This window comes from Coregonus clupeaformis, chromosome 23 (assembly GCF_020615455.1).
Source record: "Coregonus clupeaformis isolate EN_2021a chromosome 23, ASM2061545v1, whole genome shotgun sequence".
NCBI lineage: Eukaryota > Metazoa > Chordata > Actinopteri > Salmoniformes > Salmonidae > Coregonus > Coregonus clupeaformis.
In genome coordinates, this window is record NC_059214.1 from 27,643,405 (window position 1) to 27,662,370 (window position 18,966).

Consider the following 18,966-nt stretch of genomic DNA (forward strand, 5'->3'; position numbering starts at 1 on the left):
GTTTTCTCTCAGTTCTGTGCAGGCCTCGATCGTCAGTAAGTTAATGCCTTTTGTTGACATTCAAATCCCAAACCATAACAAACCACTGGCAGTTGACCTTGGGGTCAGTCCGATAACCTTGGAAACCAAACTATTTATTTGGAGTAAACGTTTTTTGGAGCCTTATGTTACATTTTGGCTTCTGGGGGCAGAACTGTTTACTTAATTACATAACATTTCCATCAGAAATAGAAAACAAATATGAGAAATGCTTTTTCTCATTAGTACATTAATTGAGCATGGTGTTGATTGCTCTGCTCAGGGGCTAACTTGTTAATGATGTATGAATGACACATATTGTGTTGAAGGCACCTGTCTGTCATCACAGACTCAAACATGTGAAATAGTTACCCTGCAGACAATATAACGGTTAGATAGCAGGGTGTTGTTTATGCTAATTCTACTGTATTTCACAGATTATGTATATATCATTGAGTGAATGGACATTTTCACATACTAAGTACTACTAACATGGCTACTAACATGGTAGGACTGAGAAAGCATCATTTTTGTCAGAGTCAATGAACAGTGGTGTATCAGGAAAGCCGCTGCATGCATGAAAAAACAATGATCCAAATGTCCCAGACAAACAATGCTAATAGACAGCATTGGTCGTGCCCTACTCAGGTAAAAGTCAAAGCGGGTGTGGCACAGCCTGAAGTATTCAGATGCTTCCTGCTCTCTGCCAGATGATCTTCCATTCTCCTCTCCCACACAGGGGAACATTCTGACCTCCCTCCCTCCCTCCCTCCCTCCTCCTATCCCATCCCTCTCCCTCTCTCCCTCTCCCCTCTCTCCCTCCCCTCCTTCTCTCTCTCCGGAGACCTCAAGATCTTATCAGACACAGCAGATTGCTGCAGCTTATCTTCCCAAATTCCACCCAAAATGTTTTGTTTAGTCTCCCCTCTCTTCTTCTGTCTTCCTCTGACTTGGTGGATTTCCCTTGTATTTTCATGTGGTTTGTGTTGCAGTGTGTGTGTGTGTGTGTGTGTGTGTGTGTGTGTGTGCCTCAGTGAAGCACATCCCTCCTCCAGAGTGAGCAGTGATAATGGAGGCCAGGGACACAGTGTTTGTCAGCTGAGAGAGGGCCACTCCGGAGAGGGGAGAGAGAGAGGGCTGAGGCTGGGCTGGGCTGGATGGACACACACAGGACCAGGGGGGTAATCGGCATGTCAAGCAGCCAGCCAGGCAGACATTTTAAAGGAGGTGTCTTTTCAGAAAACATCTAGGGCTGCTAGCAATTTGGCAAAGGTGCCTGGTGAGGAGCATCACACCTGTGTCTTTGAAACGGTGGGAGAGGGTGTGTGTTTGAGGACAGGAGTGAGGCTCACAGAGCAGGGACCACTATGACTCATGTTCTGCGACAAAGAGAGACAAAGAGAGAGATAGACAGAGAGAGAGCGAGAGAGCGAGAGAGCGAGAGAGAATACCGCTCCCGCTACCTTCAATTCAACTAACGTGCCATTAAAGGCCAAACTTTTTCCCCTTCATCCATTATTATCCTCCTTCCCCAGGCTCTGAGTGTGATAGCCAATCAGAAGAGAACATCGCTCTCTCTCTCTTCCTCTTGTGCTCTCTCTCTCTCTCTTTCTCTCTCTCAAGAGGCCCTTCGGACGGTGACACGGCTTAGACGACAGCGTCATTATCCAGACAAGAACAGATAGCGAGACAATCCTGCCGGAGAAGACTAACACTGCCTATTACAGCAGCTTTGGGTTGAGAGATGAGAGAAGAAGAGGGGAGGGGAAAGAGGAGAGAAGAGGAGGGAGGCAGAGATGGAGAGGCGAGGGAGAAAAGAGGTGAGAAGAGGAGGGAGGCAGAGATGGAGAGGCGAGGGAGAAAAGAGGTGAGAAGAGGAGGGAGGCAGACATGGAGAGGCGAGGGAGAAAAGTGGTGAGAAGAAGAGGGAGGCAGAGATGGAGAGGCGAGGGAGAAAAGAGGTGAGAAGAAGATGGCTCTGCAACTTGGTTCACTGAGTTCATGAAGCAGATGAACTGGCTTTAAGAGCGACGACTCTGAGAGGAAAATGTGCAATCTTCAACTAAAACGCCTATTTTTTCGTCACAAGATCCATTTAGCCGTTTAAGCCTTTTCAAAGCAAAGGGGCCTCCAAGGTATAGCGGTTAACACACCGCCACAGGAACATCTTAAGAGGAAGCTTCACCATGCTCCAGTGAAGTGCACCAGCTTCAGAGGCTAGAGAGGCCAAGAGAAGCTCCCTGATCCTGATCCCTTCTCCCTGCTCAGACACACACACACATCACCCCAGCCAGATTAAAAAGGCCCCCGTCCCGTGTGCAACCCACCCCACCCCTCCACAAGGTGACTTGGCTCAGTGACCGCTCCACCACGCTACGATAAAACGTTCATCAATCACTGGGTCTAATCTCAGGTTCAGCCTGACACCTTCATTGTTACGGTGTTTCTATAGCTGCTGCCCCCACATAAAGGGTTATACTGCCAGCTATGCTAAGCAAATGGGCCATCTGCTCTCCATCTGTGAGAGCCATTCTAAAGTGGGTATAGTATGCCTTTGATGTGCAGTAGGCAGCACTGACAGCAGTCTAAGGATTATCTGGTAGCTGTAAGCACACTGTGAAGGTAGGTAGGTATGAATGGAGCTGAGCGAAAGGATATTTTTGATCCAGGTAACTTACCATTACAGATACAGAGAAGGTCTTGAGAATGGCCTTGTGCTGAAACGGTGACATTTAATAGTCTTAATTATATCCCCTGCTCTTTCTATACTTTTCTACTGATTCATTAAAATCTGAATCTGTAAATGGAAAATGGAGTTCCTGGGTTTTTTTGTAAAGAAAGAAAGAGTCCTCCTTGGCTTCCAGCCCTCCTCCTGGACCCTGGAGGACCTCATGATAACATTAATAAACTGGCCCCCGAAGGAACACCATCAGGTGATAATGCTGCACTGCAATAAAAAGCAGGCTATAGGGGCCCCAGGAAATGTTCATATGACTCATTGATTTTAGAGAGGTTTGGGCATATTTCCAATAATAAGTAAACCTTCTAGCTTTATCACTTCACTATTTCTTTCTTTCCTTCTTCCTTTCCCCACACTGAATTTATTTTACCAATATATCTATCTATTCATGGCCCTTGGAAAGGTTAACAAACACACCATCTCCTGAAATAAACACAGCCATTTCAGTGTCCATCCTCCCTCATTCACTCTGCATGTCTGTTTCTCACTAAGGAGAACACCTAGTTTCTTGACCCGCTGCATAGATGAACAGAGAAGATAAAGGGGGTATCACTGTACACAATGTTCTCTCTGTATCTCTGTCCTGAATGATGTATGTATGTGCGTGTGTGCGTGCGTTTGAGTGTGTGTGAACCAACCAACATGAGGAATTATTGAAGCTGGCAGACAGAGAGATTGAAATGTTATCTCCCTGTCTTACTGGTGTGTCTGTCAAACGGTGCTGGCATCAACATAAAGCATCTCTGTTTCTCTCTGTATAACAGGGTTCTTCAACAGGTAGATAACTAGCTACCAGTAGCTTGCAGCCCACTTATGAGTAGCTGTCACGCCCTGACTCAGGGGACTCGTATATGTTGAGTCAGGGTGTGTAGTTTCTATGTTGTGTATATCTATGTTGTAGTTTCTATTATGTCTAGATCTATGTTGGCCTGTGTGGTTCCCAATCAGAGGCAGCTGTCGCTCGTTGTCTCTGATTGGGGACCATACTTAGGCAGCCTATTGGCACTAGTGGGTTGTGGGATCTTGTTCCGTGTAAGGTATGGTGTTTGTGTGCTACCTTGGACTTCACGTTTCGTTTGTTGTTTTGTTGTGTGTTTACTCGTCAAATAAACATGTTGGCATATCACGCTGCGCCTTGGTCCGTCCCGTCTATAAACGATCGTGACAGTAGCTCGCCAATCAATTCTGAAAGTATGTGCATTTTTTCATGTGTTCCATCGCAAACTGTCATTAACATAAAGCGTCCGGCTACCCAATCAAAGCCACACTGACATTATCCTACCCCTGGTTACCAACTATTGGTTTAAAAAGCCAAACGTAACACAATATCTGCCAATTAATTTCCAGCAATATTGCCCCTGTCTGTCTGTTTGGTGTCTATCACTCATTAGCGATGCTAATGATAACCGTCTTGTGGGTAGACAGAAAGACTTTCCCCACAAACCTTTTCAATTAAATGTTAACTGTTAAATGTTAACTACAAAGTAGGCTTACCTGACAAAACTATATCTTGATTATTTGTATCAATTGGGTTGCCATTGTTTTGCAAACAGCCATGACGTGCTGCAGCAGTAGGCCTAACAGCAGAAACATGCCAGACTGACACATTTCCTCTCTTGCTAAATGCGCAATTAAAGGGGAATAACACAAAAAAGCTCAAAAATTGTATTCTGATGTGATTTAAGCATTGACATGGACTCATAACATCCATTTTCGTTGTTTCTTTATGAATAATTGTAATATTAAGAGTAAAAAACAGAAAATAATCCAAAACCAGGAAAAATAAAACAGAAAACAGCATTTGGGAAAATACAAAAGAGAATTCTATGGGGCCAAAAGACTGTTTATGAACCATGATCCTACCAGGTATATTGACAGAAAACACATCTCTTGTACACCAAGAACCCAGGGAAGAGTTTCAGGGTAGAGGAGAAGAGAAGAATGTGCCTATTTGAAAGCTATAAAAAAATTTTAGCTTGCAACATGTTTCATATTTTTTAAGTTGCTCTCATGCTAGAAAAGGTTGGAGACCCCTGCTGTATAGTATAGATACGACAGAAGGCTATAGAGCTTGTCTGTACAAAGGGCTGCTCCTCCCTGTAACCTGTTAGGCTTGGAGTCTGTTCAGTAATTCTCTTCATTGATTTAATCATAATGGGTGTACATTTCCACACTGATCCCTTTGGCAAAACATTCTTAGGTAAAACAATTTAATCCAAACTTTTGTTCAAGAAGAAGAGCCTTTAGGTAATGACACTCTGTATGATAGAGGTGAAAGGATTGAGAGTGTTATTATGGGGGATCTAAGACCAATGTGATGTCTAGTAATTAAATGGGTTTAAGTCTACTGTAAATAGACAAGTTTGCATACATTCGTTAGAGGAAGGGCCTTGTCAATAGCTCTGTCCAGTCAGGAGGGTGTGTACAGTGTACAGTAAATTAAGACTTACCTTGGAAGGTGACCACAGGGTGTTCTCTCCGTGTACACTCCGGCCGGGACAGGTACTGGGGGGCGGGTGTGGGGGCAGGTGGGGAGGGGAGCAGGTGTTTCTGGGACAGTGCGATGGGGAAGGGCAGCAGGAGCAGGGGGAGGAGCAACAGGCCAGGCACAGACAGGGGGGCAGCGTTCCGCGGCAACGCTGCTGTCATGGTGATGGGGGCGGAGCCTCTCCTCTAACTGCCAAGGTGGGCCTCTGGGATACAACTGTGAGAAAAGAAGAAGGGAAGAAAGAGAGAGAGTTCGAAAAAGAAGACGTGTTGTGCAGAGTCTGTAGTTGCATGGTAACACTTCTGGTTCTTGACACATATGTACAATCCCGGAGACTGGGGTTTGATCCCCTTGTCCCACTGTTTATCCCACTTGCCTATTTCTCCCTCTCCCTGTCTAAATAATGCGTCAAAATATGAAAAGGAGACAAGTGAAAAACAAAGAGACAGGTCAGAGAGTGAGTAGAGAAAACTGCAAACAGAGACACCTAAACATCAAGGAGCCATGTCTGTGAAGTACCTAACCCCTGACCTCACCATAATCATTCAAAATACGCAATTAAACCTCAGAAGTTAATTTAACGGCTGATTAAAATCAGAAAATTGAATAAGAAGGTAGTGGATTGTTCAATGGGGTGCAAGTTACCATGAGTTAATGTACCAGAACCCTGTGAACTTAAAATCTATGGCTCATAGAAATGTGCTTAACACAAGAAAAATCCCTATCCTTAACTAAATGTTTTAACTAATGGTTTTGAGTAGATGACGCACATGAATAGCTGAAATATCTTACTCATCATTTCTAACTTCCTGCTCTCACATTCACAGGGTTAGGTCTCCTTGTAATAGTATTCCTTTTAATGGACCGATCAATAACACATCATTAGCTTGGTTGAGTTTAAAGTCAACCTTATTGCCCACAATCAATTAACCCACTCTCTCTCACTACAGCTGGTAACTAATTAGGCACATGAGAGGCTGGGGTGATTGTCATTATAATACAGTAACAGTCAACAAAACTGGCTCAGGGTAAATGCCAAGGAACACAGATGTGCCACTAGACATACAGTACCAGTCAAAAGTTTGGAAACACCAACTCATTCCAGGGTTTTTCTTTATTTTTACTATTTTCTACATTGTAGAATAATAGTGAAGACATCAAAATAATAAAAATAACACATATGGAATCATGCATTAAGCAAAAAAGTGTTAAACAAATCAAAATATATTTATATTTGAGATTCTTCAAATAGCCACCCTATGCCTTGATGACAGCTTTGCACACTCTTGGCATTCTCTCAACCAGCTTCACCTGGAATGCTTTTCCAACAGTCATGAAGGAGTTCCCACATATGCTGAGCACTTGTTGGCTGCTTTTCCTTCACTCTATGGTCCGACTCATCCCAAACCATCTCAATTGGGTGGAGGTCGGGGGATTGTGGAGGCCAGGTCATCTGATGCAGCACTCCATCACTCTCCTTCTTGGTAAAATAGCCCTTACACAGCCTAGAGGTGTGTTGGGTCATTGTCCTGTTGAAAAAACAAATGATAGTCCCACTAAGCCCAAACCAGATGGGATGGCGTATCACTGCAGAATGCTGTGATAACCATGATGTTTAAGTATGCCTTGAATTCTAAATAAATCACAGACAGTGTCACCAGCAAAGCACCCCCACACCATAACACCTCCTCCGCCATGCTTTACGGTGGGAAATACACATGCGGAGATAATCCGTTCACCCACATCGCGTCTCACAAAGACACAGCGGTTGGAACCAAAAATCTCAAATTTGGACTCCAGACCAAAGGACAAATGTCCACCGGTCTAATGTCCATTGCTTGTGTTTTTTGGGCCAAGCAAGTCTCTTCTTATTATTGGTGTCCTTTAGTAGTGGTTTCTTTGCATTAATTCGACCATGAAGGCCTGATTCACAGTCTCCTCTGAACAGTTGATGTTGAGATGTGTCTGTTACTTGAACTCTGTGAAGCATATATTTGGGCTGCAATTTCTGAGGCTGGTAACTCTAATGAACTTATCCTCTGCAGCAGAGGTAACTCTGGGTCTTCCATTCCTGTGGCGGTCCTCATGAGAGTCAGTTTCATCATAGCACTTGATGGTTTTTGCGAATGCACTTGAAGAAACATTCAAAGTTCTTGCAATGTTCTGTATTGACTGACCTTCATGTCCTAAAGTAATGATGGACTGTTGTTTCTCTTAACTTATTTGAGCTGTTATTGCCATAATATGGACTTGGTCTTTTACCAAATAGGGCTATCTTCTGTATACCCCCCTACCTTGTCACAACACAACTGATTGGCTCAAATGCATTAAGAAGGAAAGAAATTACACAAATTCACTTTTAAGAAATGCATTCCAGGTGACTATCTCATGAAGCTGGTTGAGAGAATGCCAAGAGTGTGCAAAGCTGTCATCAAGGAAAAGGGTGGCTATTTGAATATATTTAGATTTGTTTAACACTTTTTTGGTTACTACATGATTCCATATGTGTTATTTCATAGTTTTGATGTCTTCATTACTATTCTACAACGTAAAACATTTTAAAAATAAAGGAAAACCCTTGAATGAGTAGGTGTGTCCAAACTTTTGACTGGTGGTGTAAATTGAAAAGCCCTAAGCATACAGCATTCCATGCGTTTGCATGGAAAACAGTATCAAGAAGGGATGGGTTACTGAGTGCAATATTCCTCATGTCAACCCTAGCTAGAACATCATTTGCGATGAAAAGTATGCTGTGAATCTGCAAGTAAGCAAAACACTACTGTTAGATACACTGCTATGTAAAGTATATTCAAGCCTAATAGTAGTCCCTTCAGTAAAATAGAACTGGTGTTAATTAAAATAGTGCTTGGCCTGTGTAGAGAGAGAAGACCAGGAGGGGCAGCAGCAGCTCTACAACCCACAGAGCAGAGCTGGTCTTGGCACAGACACAGTCAACTAGACCCGTGGGTAAACGCTAACAGCAGGTGGAGGTGTGAGTGTGTAGACTAGGCTCCACTGGCACTTTGGGTGGACAGATTTGGTTTCATTAGTCCACATACACACATCATCAAATCACACACACGCACGCAAGCATGCACGCACTCACACACACGTCTAACTCACAAAACTGGCGAATTAAACCCTTGAACAGCTGGTCACAGTCCCTTCTGGGTCAGCAATCAGGCAGACCTGGCACCAAGTGTGTGTGTGTGCCTGGGTGCGTGTGTCCACCACTGCTCCCTTAGTGAGGACACTAAAAGAAGAGGCCCACTACACTCTTAGAAAAAAAGGTTCCAGAAGGGTTATTCGGCTGTCCCCATAGGAGAACCCTTTTTGGTTCCAGGCAGAAGCCTTTTGGGTTCCATGTAGAACCCTCTGTGAAAAAGGTTCTACATGGAACCCAAAATGATTCTACCTGGAACCAAATAGGTTCTACCTTGAACCAAACATTGTTCTTCAAAGGGTTCTCCTATGGGGACAGCCCAAAAAAACGTGTAGGTTCTAGATAACACCTTTTTTTCTAAGAGTGTATGACAGACCCTCTCTGATGTTCTCCTGCTTGAATGCTATTTGCCAAGATGAAACCAAGGCGATTGCTCCTCTGTGGCACAGGTACTCCTCTCAGCTCTGTCAGCTGTCTATCCAACACTTTTCCATCCCACTTGTGAATCCAAGCCTTCACCACCACATCTACACTTGTCTCTGACACACACAAACACAGCATAACAGACTGCCTGGCTGGGAGAAGGAGTCAGTCAGTAAATGATCCATGGACTGTGGACAGTGTGCTCATGGATTAGAGGGGGACTTCCAGGGGTTTTGGCTAATGAATGCCCAGACACGTCCCCTGTTAATAGCCCTCTGAGGATCGAGCAGAGAGACTATGGTTGGAAGCAGGAGGTACAATCATTGACGCACGCACGCACACACACACTGGAGGTGGGAGATCCAGTCATTGAGATTGCTCTGATTTCATATAGTCTCTCAGCTCACTCACTGCCATTGGATGCCATCCTGTAGCTATGGTAACAGTGAATATTTTGAACCAGGTCTTCAGTAGATGGGGCCAGGTAGAGTAGAGTGTTTGCACTGAGCCCACAGCGTGTCAAGACACATCAGAGAAACCATCCTGAAGAAATAAAGAGCAGCTCAGAGATTGATGATGTAACGTAGGCCATGAAAGTACCCTCATAGAAAAAGGTACGTCTTCTAGACCAAAATGCTAAATATGTTTTCTCTATCCACTAAGTGATACTGCGTGTCTGAAAGCAAGGTGAGAGAGAGTGAAGTCTGATAAATGCCATGAAATGTAAATAGTTGCATAGCTTGGCTGGTGCAATAGCAAGTCATGGGCCCTGGAGACAGAATAATAGTCTATGAGGAGAGACACTTTTTAGCTTGTCTTCTTTCCCTTGTTCATATTCTCTTTCTCTGCTGTGTGGGGGTTGGGGTGGGGTGCATCTTTTTTACCCCCCGCTCCCCTCAGTCTTTCAGACCTTTTAAACTTAACAGCCTCATTCAAAATGTTGCCTTTTCACTAAAACTAAAGCAACGGACAGGACGGGAGAGGCGGAGCGGTAGGGTGGAGGCCATAAAAAACTCATTTAAAACACTCTGTCTTTAATAATGTCAGAGGGCTTTTATCCCATTCTACAAGGCCGCTGGGCCAGCAGGTGTGTCAGACAGTTTCCCTCTCCCTACTAGCCATAAAGGTTGAGGATGAATCACTGGCTCCCCTCTCCGGCTCCACTCTGCTTCGCCATACCGGAGACAGATGATTTAGGGCCCTGAGCGCTCTGCCTGCACCTTCCCTCATCCGGGTTGGTGATGGGTCTACTCTCTACCCTGTTGCCCAGGGGACTACTTCTAATTACAACTCAATAGAAAGTCCTTCAACCGAATCACATCTGAATCAATTAGGACACTGATTAAATTGCTTCCAGCCCATTGGGAAGACAATGCCTGTGTCCCAAATGGCACCCTATTCCCTATGTAGTGCACTACTTTTGACCAAAGCCCTATCGGCCCTGGAAAAAGTGCAATAAATAGGGAATAGGGTGCCATTTGGGATGCAACCAATCACTGGTGCTGTTCATAAAAACCAAGGTAGGCTAGCTACCCCATATCAGAGAAATAAAGTGTTTAACTGCGAATGAACGGATGTTGCTATTGATGTTTACGCTTCAAAAAAATAACAAGAAAAAAACTAATCTAAATTAAATTGGTAATTTCCGTTGGGAAAGTCTCCAAGGAGGACTGGTTCCGCTCCAATGGGTTCTTTGATGCATTTTATCTTAAGCTATGTTGATTGGATGTGATTGTTAAGCATCTTGTATTATTGAGGCCCCATGAGCAGTAAGTGTATGAAAAATGTACCGTTCTCACTAAGCCTTCTGTTGCGCGCACACACACACACACATGCACACAAAAACATACACGCACACACACACACATAACCACACACACACACACACACACACACACACACACATAACCACACACACACGCAAATGCACTAACATCGACATTAGCTTTAGTACCAGTGGAATACCAACACCAGCTCATCAGATCAGAAGACGCTCCCAGGTATCCTGTCTGGCAGAGATGCAGACAAATAGAGCTGATTTGCGGCAGAAGTAAATACAGCACCTGTTTCTCAATTAAACCTACATAATATCCACGTTTCTCAATTAAAACCATTTGATTTCCCAAATGGGTTTTTTAGGAAATAAAATTAGATGCTGCACACTTCATTTCCCGCTTCTCATGTTTGTTGTTCACTTAGGGAAATAACTAAGCTAAGCAAACACACACAGCAAGAACGCAAAGCATACCAACCTACTGTACAGCACCAAGAGACATCTAGGAAGTAAGAAGGAATATCTACAGCCCACTAACTACTAACACACTATAGCATTTGACAACTTTGACCAATTATAAGTTAAACTCACACTGTCTTTTACCGCCTTAACTCATAAATAACTAGTAGGCATGAGGCACCACACAGGAACAAACATACTGCTACCATACTCTCATCCCTATTCAACCCCCCCTCTCTCCCCCCTTCTCCCCAAGGGGTTTGGTCCCGTCGGGGTTACATTGACCATGTCTAATTCTATTCAATAGCTGAGCCTCACCAATCTTTTTAATGTCTGCTCTGAGATGGCCCATAGGTGTCTGGGCAACGGGCGATGGGGGGGGGGTTGGGGGTTGAGGGGGGTGAGGGGGGACAATTGGGGCCCGTTATGTGAGCCAAAGAGGAGGGGAGGAGGTGGGGGGGGTTAATAGGCTACACACTTGGGGAAGACCATAGGAATGTGGGACAAGATGGGGAAGGGCTGATATAAAAGGACCTTTTTGGTAAAAGGGTGATGGGAGGGTCGTAGAAATCTCTTATTGAGTCGCCATGCTCACGCTTGAGTAGGTCTGTTAAAATAGAAGGAATGGCTTTCCCAAGGAATGTGCTTGAATGACCTCGGAGTCTCGGACACAGAAAAGAGCCTTGGGACTGACTGGGGGTGAACATAGGAATAAACATTATATTTATAATTCTATGGGGGTGACGGCATTAACAGGGCGTGACGGGGTTGAATCAAACGATATGGAATGTGTATGATATCATACCATCATTACTCAGTGTCTATATCATAACCATATGATAACACATAGAAAAGGCAGTTGGTGTCTCCATGTGCAGATACAATAGTAGAAGGATAACACAGTTATTTGACCGTGATCTATCCTAGCACAAAGGGCCAGACAACAAAATAATATTATTGTGTTTGTCTGCACTTTGCATTCTCCAGAGTGGAGACAGTCCACAAAGTGTATTTCTTCGTCTTTGTGTAGTGCTACAGAATGTGTGTCTGTGGGCTGTGTCTTTCTAGGAAGTGAGTGCTCATACACAGCAGCCAGTAGAATCTCAGGGAGGGCAATCATCACTTGCTGTCTGTCTACATCAGTGAAAGCACCCACTGGCCTCGCTGCCAATCTGAGAAATCCCAGTGTTGAAGAGCCTATTACACTCTTACAGCACTCCTGTTCTGTTTCCCCAGACTGGTCTGGTTACGTATTCTAGCACTGCTTCAGAGTCTGGTTGCATCCCAAAAGGCACCCTATTTTCTATAGTGCACTCATTTTGACCAGGGCCCTATGCCTATGGGCCCTGGTAAAAAGTAGTGCACTATATAGGGAATAGGGTGCTATTTAGGACACAGCCTCTGAGTGAGAACAACTTGCATTACACCACTCAGACTCCAACACACAAAGAAAAGTCCTGATTGTAATCGCAGATTGCACCTCTTAACGTTGGCTGATTTATATTGGAACAAAACAATTAGTTACAGCACCTCCAGGGTTTTATTACGGTGCATGAAGCACAGTTCAAAGAGCCCAAATAGGCTCCAACAATGAAGAAATTAGATTTTGATTAGGACACAAAGGCCTGAGGCGAGAGGGCCACTTATTGAGCTGTTCTAAACGTCCAATTACACTGCCCCACAATCACACAGCCCTCCAATCACACTGTCCTCCAATCACACTGTCCTCCAATCACACTGTCCTCCAATCACACTGCCCTCCAATCACACTGCCCTCCAATCACACTGCCCTCCAATCACACTGCCCTCCAATCACACAGCCCTCCAATCACACTGTCCTCCAATCACACTGCCCTCCAATCACACTGCCCTCCAATCACACTGCCCCCAATCACACAGCCCTCCAATCACACTGTCCTCCAATCACACTGCCCTCCAATCACACTGTCCTCCAATCACACTGCCCCCCAATCACACAGCCCTCCAATCACACTGTCCTCCAATCACACTGTCCTCCAATCACACTGCCCTCCAATCACACTGCCCTCTAATCACACTGCCCTGTGAGCGGCTAAAGTGATTTGATATGGCCTGTAATGTAGTGACGATTTGAGAACCGTTTGTATCATCAGACTCCAGATAGTACTGCTGTGTGTGTGTGTGTGTGTGTGTCTGTGTGGTCTAGAATGATGTATGGTTGGTCAGAAGCAATCTGCTGGCAGAGCCCTGGGAGGGAAAGGGTATCTTCCAATCTCTGGCCTGTCAGACCGCATCACACACACACACACACACACAGAGACACATACACCCAGACACAGAGACACAGACACACACAACCACAGAGCTCTCCACCCAAGTCTGATCTGTAATAACACACGGTGCCTGGCCTTCAAAAGATCTATTATGACATTAGTTGGCAGACAGTCTCACACCTTATATGTTCAGACAGGGTGCGTGCCAAATGGCATCCTATTCCCTACATAGTGCACTACTTTTGACCAGGGCCATTTGGGACACAGACCGAAGCCACATGAAGTGCATTTCTCTAGTTTACCTGATACCTCTTCATTGTGTACAGTCTATGAGCCTTCACTGTGAGAACTTTAACCCTGGTTCTTGTATTGATTTGTTTGGGAGGTTTGCAGGGAAACTTGAGTGTTTTAAACAAACGGTTTAAACCTTCAAAGTGAAATAGTTAAACATTGGTCCAAGAGGTTCTGCTGTACAGGAGATACTGCTGCTAGATACTTTCATTAAAAGTTTTTAAAATAACTTGTTGGAACTTGGAATTGAAAGGACCCACTCCTTAATCCAACAATTTGCCTTGAACCACTGAGAATCACTGAACCAATACTTTGATGTGTTCCACATTAACCTATGACAGTATGAGTCAACATACCCATTTCCAATCTCTAAGCTCCAATGCAAAGCCTGTAGTATAGAGCACCATCTTGCATTTGACTTGTCCCCCATTGCCTTTGATTACTTCCAAAATTCACCCATTCTGAGAAAAAATAGGCTGCACTACTCTACTTCTATAAAAAATATTAATGGTATCAAAATAAATGGTGTCTTCAATTGTTCTGAATAGGCTTCCATCTAGGTCTCCATCTCTCAGTGGTCAGTTTCTTCATAGTGATACAATGGCCTATTTATCTAACGTGACCAACGCACCACAGCAGAGAGTTCAGGAGGACAAGACCCAGCTGCAAGGGACAAATAGGGCGGGGCATGGGTGACCGCCAACAAAGAGTACAAGTGACCTGGGGTGACAACCTCTGATTGGCTGGGTGTCCAGGGGGGAGGACCTCTGATTGGCTCCCACAATAGAGGGGTGTCCATCCCACAAAACCCAGGTTGTTAACAGGATTGGAGAGGTCACCACCTTTCCTCTCTTTTGCTCAATAGCTTTCTCTCTCTCTCTCTAAAATAAGCTGTTGATTTTTATTTATTGGCACTCATCCCAAAAATAGAGACTCTTTCTGAAGTTAGGTGTGTGTGTCTCTGTGTCAGTCAGTGTATAATAGTGTGTGTGTATTGAATGAAGGTTTTCCTTGCAGTAATTACTCACTGCCATCCCCGGTGGAATTTAGAGCGTGAGTGCTGAGACCTCTCTCTCTCTCTCTCTCTCTCTCTCTCTGTGCCAGGGTGGTATGCCACAGCTGATAAGAACTATGACCAGGATGGCTGCGATACTCAGACAAACAGATGTGGGTGGGGCTTACTTTCAATCTGCTTCCAGCCTTGGAATTGGTCGATTTGAAAAAAAGTCCAGAGCCTATCCTTGGAGCCATGCAAACCACCATACACCACCATTTCAGCGGATGGCAGTGAATTATCACACAGTTTTACTGGGCTGTATGGCATTCTATGGGAGTGAAGCTGGAATTATGAAACCAATGATGCAGAGACGGCTCAGCCTAATTAGCTGCTATCTCAAGGACAACAGAAGGAGTGCTGTTCTCATTAACTGGAGCGGACACAAAACAAAACACACACACAAGGGCCGCCAGACACTTTAAATGATGAGCAAATTGATTACAACAGACTTCAAAAGGACAGCTGCATAGATCAAAAGATAACTCTTGATATGATTAACAAAACTCTGCACACTCCTGAATAGACTCATGAATGCATAGAAAACAGCTGGATGGATGCACACATACACACACACACACGCAGGAACGCACACACACATGCACACACACACACAGACACACCACCCACACACAATTTCCTTACAGCTAATAATCACAGGTATCAATGGCAATACAGCGTGTGTGTCTGCTGTGGACAGTGACCCGATAGCCCAGTGTTCCAGGAGGCTGTGGACAGTGACCCGATAGCCCAGTGTTCCAGGAGGCTGTGGACAGTGACCCAGTAGACCAGGGGTCCAGGAGGCTGTGGACAGTGACCTGTTAGACCAGGGGTCCAGGAGGATGTGGACAGTGACCTGTTAGACCAGGGGTCCAGGAGGCTGTGGACAGTGACCTGTTAGACCAGGGGTCCAGGAGGCTGTGGACAGTGACCTGTTAGACCAGGGATCCAGGAGGCTGTGGACAGTGACCTGTTAGACCAGGGGTCCAGGAGGATGTGGACAGTGACCTGTTAGACCAGGGGTCCAGGAGGCTGTGGACAGTGACCTGTTAGACCAGGGGTCCAGGAGGATGTGGACAGTGACCTGTTAGACCAGGGATCCAGGAGGCTGTGGACAGTGACCCGATAGCCCAGTGGTCCAGGAGGCTGTGGACAGTGACCCAATAGACCAGGGGTCCAGGAGGCTGTGGACAGTGACCTGTTAGACCAGGGATCCAGGAGGCTGTGGACAGTGACCCGATAGACCAGGGGTCCAGGAGGCTGTGGACAGTGACCCGATAGACCAGGGGTCCAGGAGGCTGTGGACAGTGACCCGATAGACCAGGGGTCCAGGAGGCTGTGGACAGTGACCCGATAGACCAGGGGTCCAGGAGGCTGTGGACAGTGACCCGATAGACCAGGGGTCCAGGAGGCTGTGGACAGTGACCCGATAGACCAGGGGTCCAGGAGGCTGTGGACAGTGACCCGATAGACCAGGGGTCCAGGAGGCTGTGGTTGTTATTAATGGTACTGAGCCTCAGTCCTGATCCCATCAGCAGAAGGCGGCCTGGGGGGCAGACAGGGGGGCAATGGAAACACCCTCCGTCAGAGAACCTGTCTTGTCCACTAGTACACACACACACACACACACACACACACACACTGATTGAAGTGAACACACACATGCAGACACACACACACACAGACAGACAGACAAGACAGGGGGGCAATGAAAATACCCTCTGTCAAGACCAGGAGTGGGCTGCCTGGGAGAGGCCTGGCTGAATTCAATCATAGAGGCGTCTTAGCTACTTGGAGACACACACACGGAACGGACATACACACTTGAATCCCTTTAAGCCTGCAGAGGCTAAGCTTGTACGGCAGTGCAGTTCAGAGTAAGAGGAAAAGCCTTCCATGGGGACCTCAGCATTCAGTCCCTGTTGTAGTAGTTTTTCAACTCATAATGACTGATTGAACTTCTGAGTCACCCAGGAAAGGGATGTAGCTCAGTTGGTAGAGCATGGCGTTTGCAATGCCAGGGTTGTGGGTTCGTTTCCCACGGGGAATAAATAAAAATAATAATGTATGCACTCACTAACTGTAAGTCGCTCTGGATAAGAGCGTCTGCTAAATGACTAAAATGTAAATGTAAATGTAAAGCACTATAAAATGAAGCGAAGCGACACATTTCACCATCACTCTATTCAGAGAATCAAATGTAGCTGCAAGGACACGGTGAGCCCTGTACTGTATAGTAGAGAAGTAGGCAGTACCGTAGTTGCATGAGAAAAACAGATGCCTCCATTCCAGGCACTGAAGGTCAACCTTGACATGTCATCGTCACCAGTATAAAAAGTCAGATTAGGGATGCGTCCCAACTGGCACCCTATTCCCTTTATAGTGCACTACTTTTGAAAAGGGCCCATAGCAGACAAGTATTTAATGCCAATGTAATCTCATGTGCAAATGTTTTATTTCCATCTCCCCTCTTTTCCAGAGCACTCCTCCATAACGCCTCATTATCAATTCAATTATGAATTGTCTCTAAGCATGGATCCCATTATAGGGAGGCTCCACTGGAGCAGGCCAAACAACACGTTTAATAGACACCAAGCACATATGGGCTGAGGAGTATGCATGATATGATTGGAAAACAGGTCATTGATACTGTACAATGATTTGATTGCACATCACATACTGAGTCCTTATATTATGATTGTCCATTGAGGCATGAGGGTGTCCTAAAATGTCAACTATACAGTGGTGTGTTTTGATTCTTCTCATAACACTTAGTGTTGATGGAGCTATGTACAGTATATCTGCTTCCCCACCCATACACAATGGAACCATTTCCTTGTACCAAACCGATCAATCAATCAGCATGATGAGACAGACTGGTATCATTACTGAGTGAAAGGAGATACTATTGTATCTCTAAGGGGAGGATGTCACTGGTAGGACTGCATAATTAACAACACTGAGGTCATGTAATGGCCTCATTGACACAGGCTCTAAGACATAGAGGCTGCATTCAGGCCTGTCTTTTCTGATTCTGTCCTAATCATCACTCGTGCCACATGGCACTGCAAGGCAATGGCTAACACACACATATTAACCCTCATGCCAAACACTCCAAAAAGTAAATGAGTGTAGTAAAATACATAGCACTTTTTCAACTGGAGGCGAGGTCAGGTCAGGTCACCAGAGATTTAATGAATTGTGAAAAACATAATTCAAACCCTATTTCACCCTCTCTATTTTAAAAGGAAAACAGGGTGCTGGTGTTAAAATGTACAATCTCACACACACACACATATATATACACACACACACACACACACCCAGCCGAACAACTATTTCATCGGAATTCAATATGAATCCTAGAGTACTCAAATTAAGTTCTACCTTGCTTCATTTATTCCAGTTGATTTGGTGCTAACTTGTCCGTCCACTCATTGTCTGTAGAGGTACTAACAGGACCACATTCTCATGCCACTGAATCAGCCTGGCACATAGAGACAGATAGACAGACAGGCTCTGATGTCTGTGCACATATGTGCTCTAGCTTTGGCTTCCTGAAACCAGAGAGAGACACACAAACACACACACACTCACACACACACACACACACACGTCTGGTTCCTGTGCTGCGGCTGCCTGAAACCACAGGAGACGTGGGCAGGCAGCCAGGTAGGAGGAGGTGGGAGGAAGCATTTCAATAAAGCGCCGCAATTTGGCTTCTCTGTTTGTCAGAGCACATTGATCACAGCAGAACAAACGGCTGGCTGATTTGGACCATGGTGGCAGAGGATGGATAGATAGAGATGGAGGGAGGCATGGAGGGATAGACAGAGAGATGCCGTACCACCCTATTCCCACTCTACGTCCCCCTTATTGGATTTTGGCTGAAGGCATTAATCACTCAGCGCTATTGTGCTGCCCGGGGATAAAACACGCCACACACGCACATATGCGCATGCACACACACACTCACTGAGGGAACGAACATAAAACTTATAATAAAACTGGCCCACCTCCCCCCGGCTCCAAAGGGCCTGTCTGGAGAGCTTTTGTGTTCCAAAATTAACGTTTTAGAAAACGCATACATTTTGTTGTTGATGGTCGCATAACAATCTATCAAACAATTGCAGTCAGAGTTTCCAATTCTACCGAGATAAGGAGATATTCTAAAAGAGAATGAAGAAAGTTGATGACATTGAGAAGTAGTCTGTCTGGTCAGTCTCCACCAGGGGAGGCCAGGACAGGACAGTAGTATCTCTCTGTCTGGTCAGTCTCCACCAGGGGAGGCCAGGACAAGACAG

At 45.3% G+C, this 18,966-nt stretch overlaps 1 protein-coding gene across 5 annotated transcripts in view; it reads right to left on the minus strand.

Annotated features, from left to right (window-relative positions):
• Positions 1-18,966, minus strand: part of sema5ba (sema domain, seven thrombospondin repeats (type 1 and type 1-like), transmembrane domain (TM) and short cytoplasmic domain, (semaphorin) 5Ba) — a 189,524-nt gene that overhangs the window by 126,145 nt on the left and 44,413 nt on the right. For all 5 annotated transcript variants that reach the window (XM_045206609.1, XM_045206608.1, XM_045206607.1 and 2 more), the window contains exon 3: positions 5,209-5,462. In XM_045206609.1, coding sequence (XP_045062544.1) covers positions 5,209-5,407 — 199 coding nt within the window. In that variant the 5' untranslated portion in view covers positions 5,408-5,462. The remainder of the gene's footprint in view (positions 1-5,208; positions 5,463-18,966) is intronic.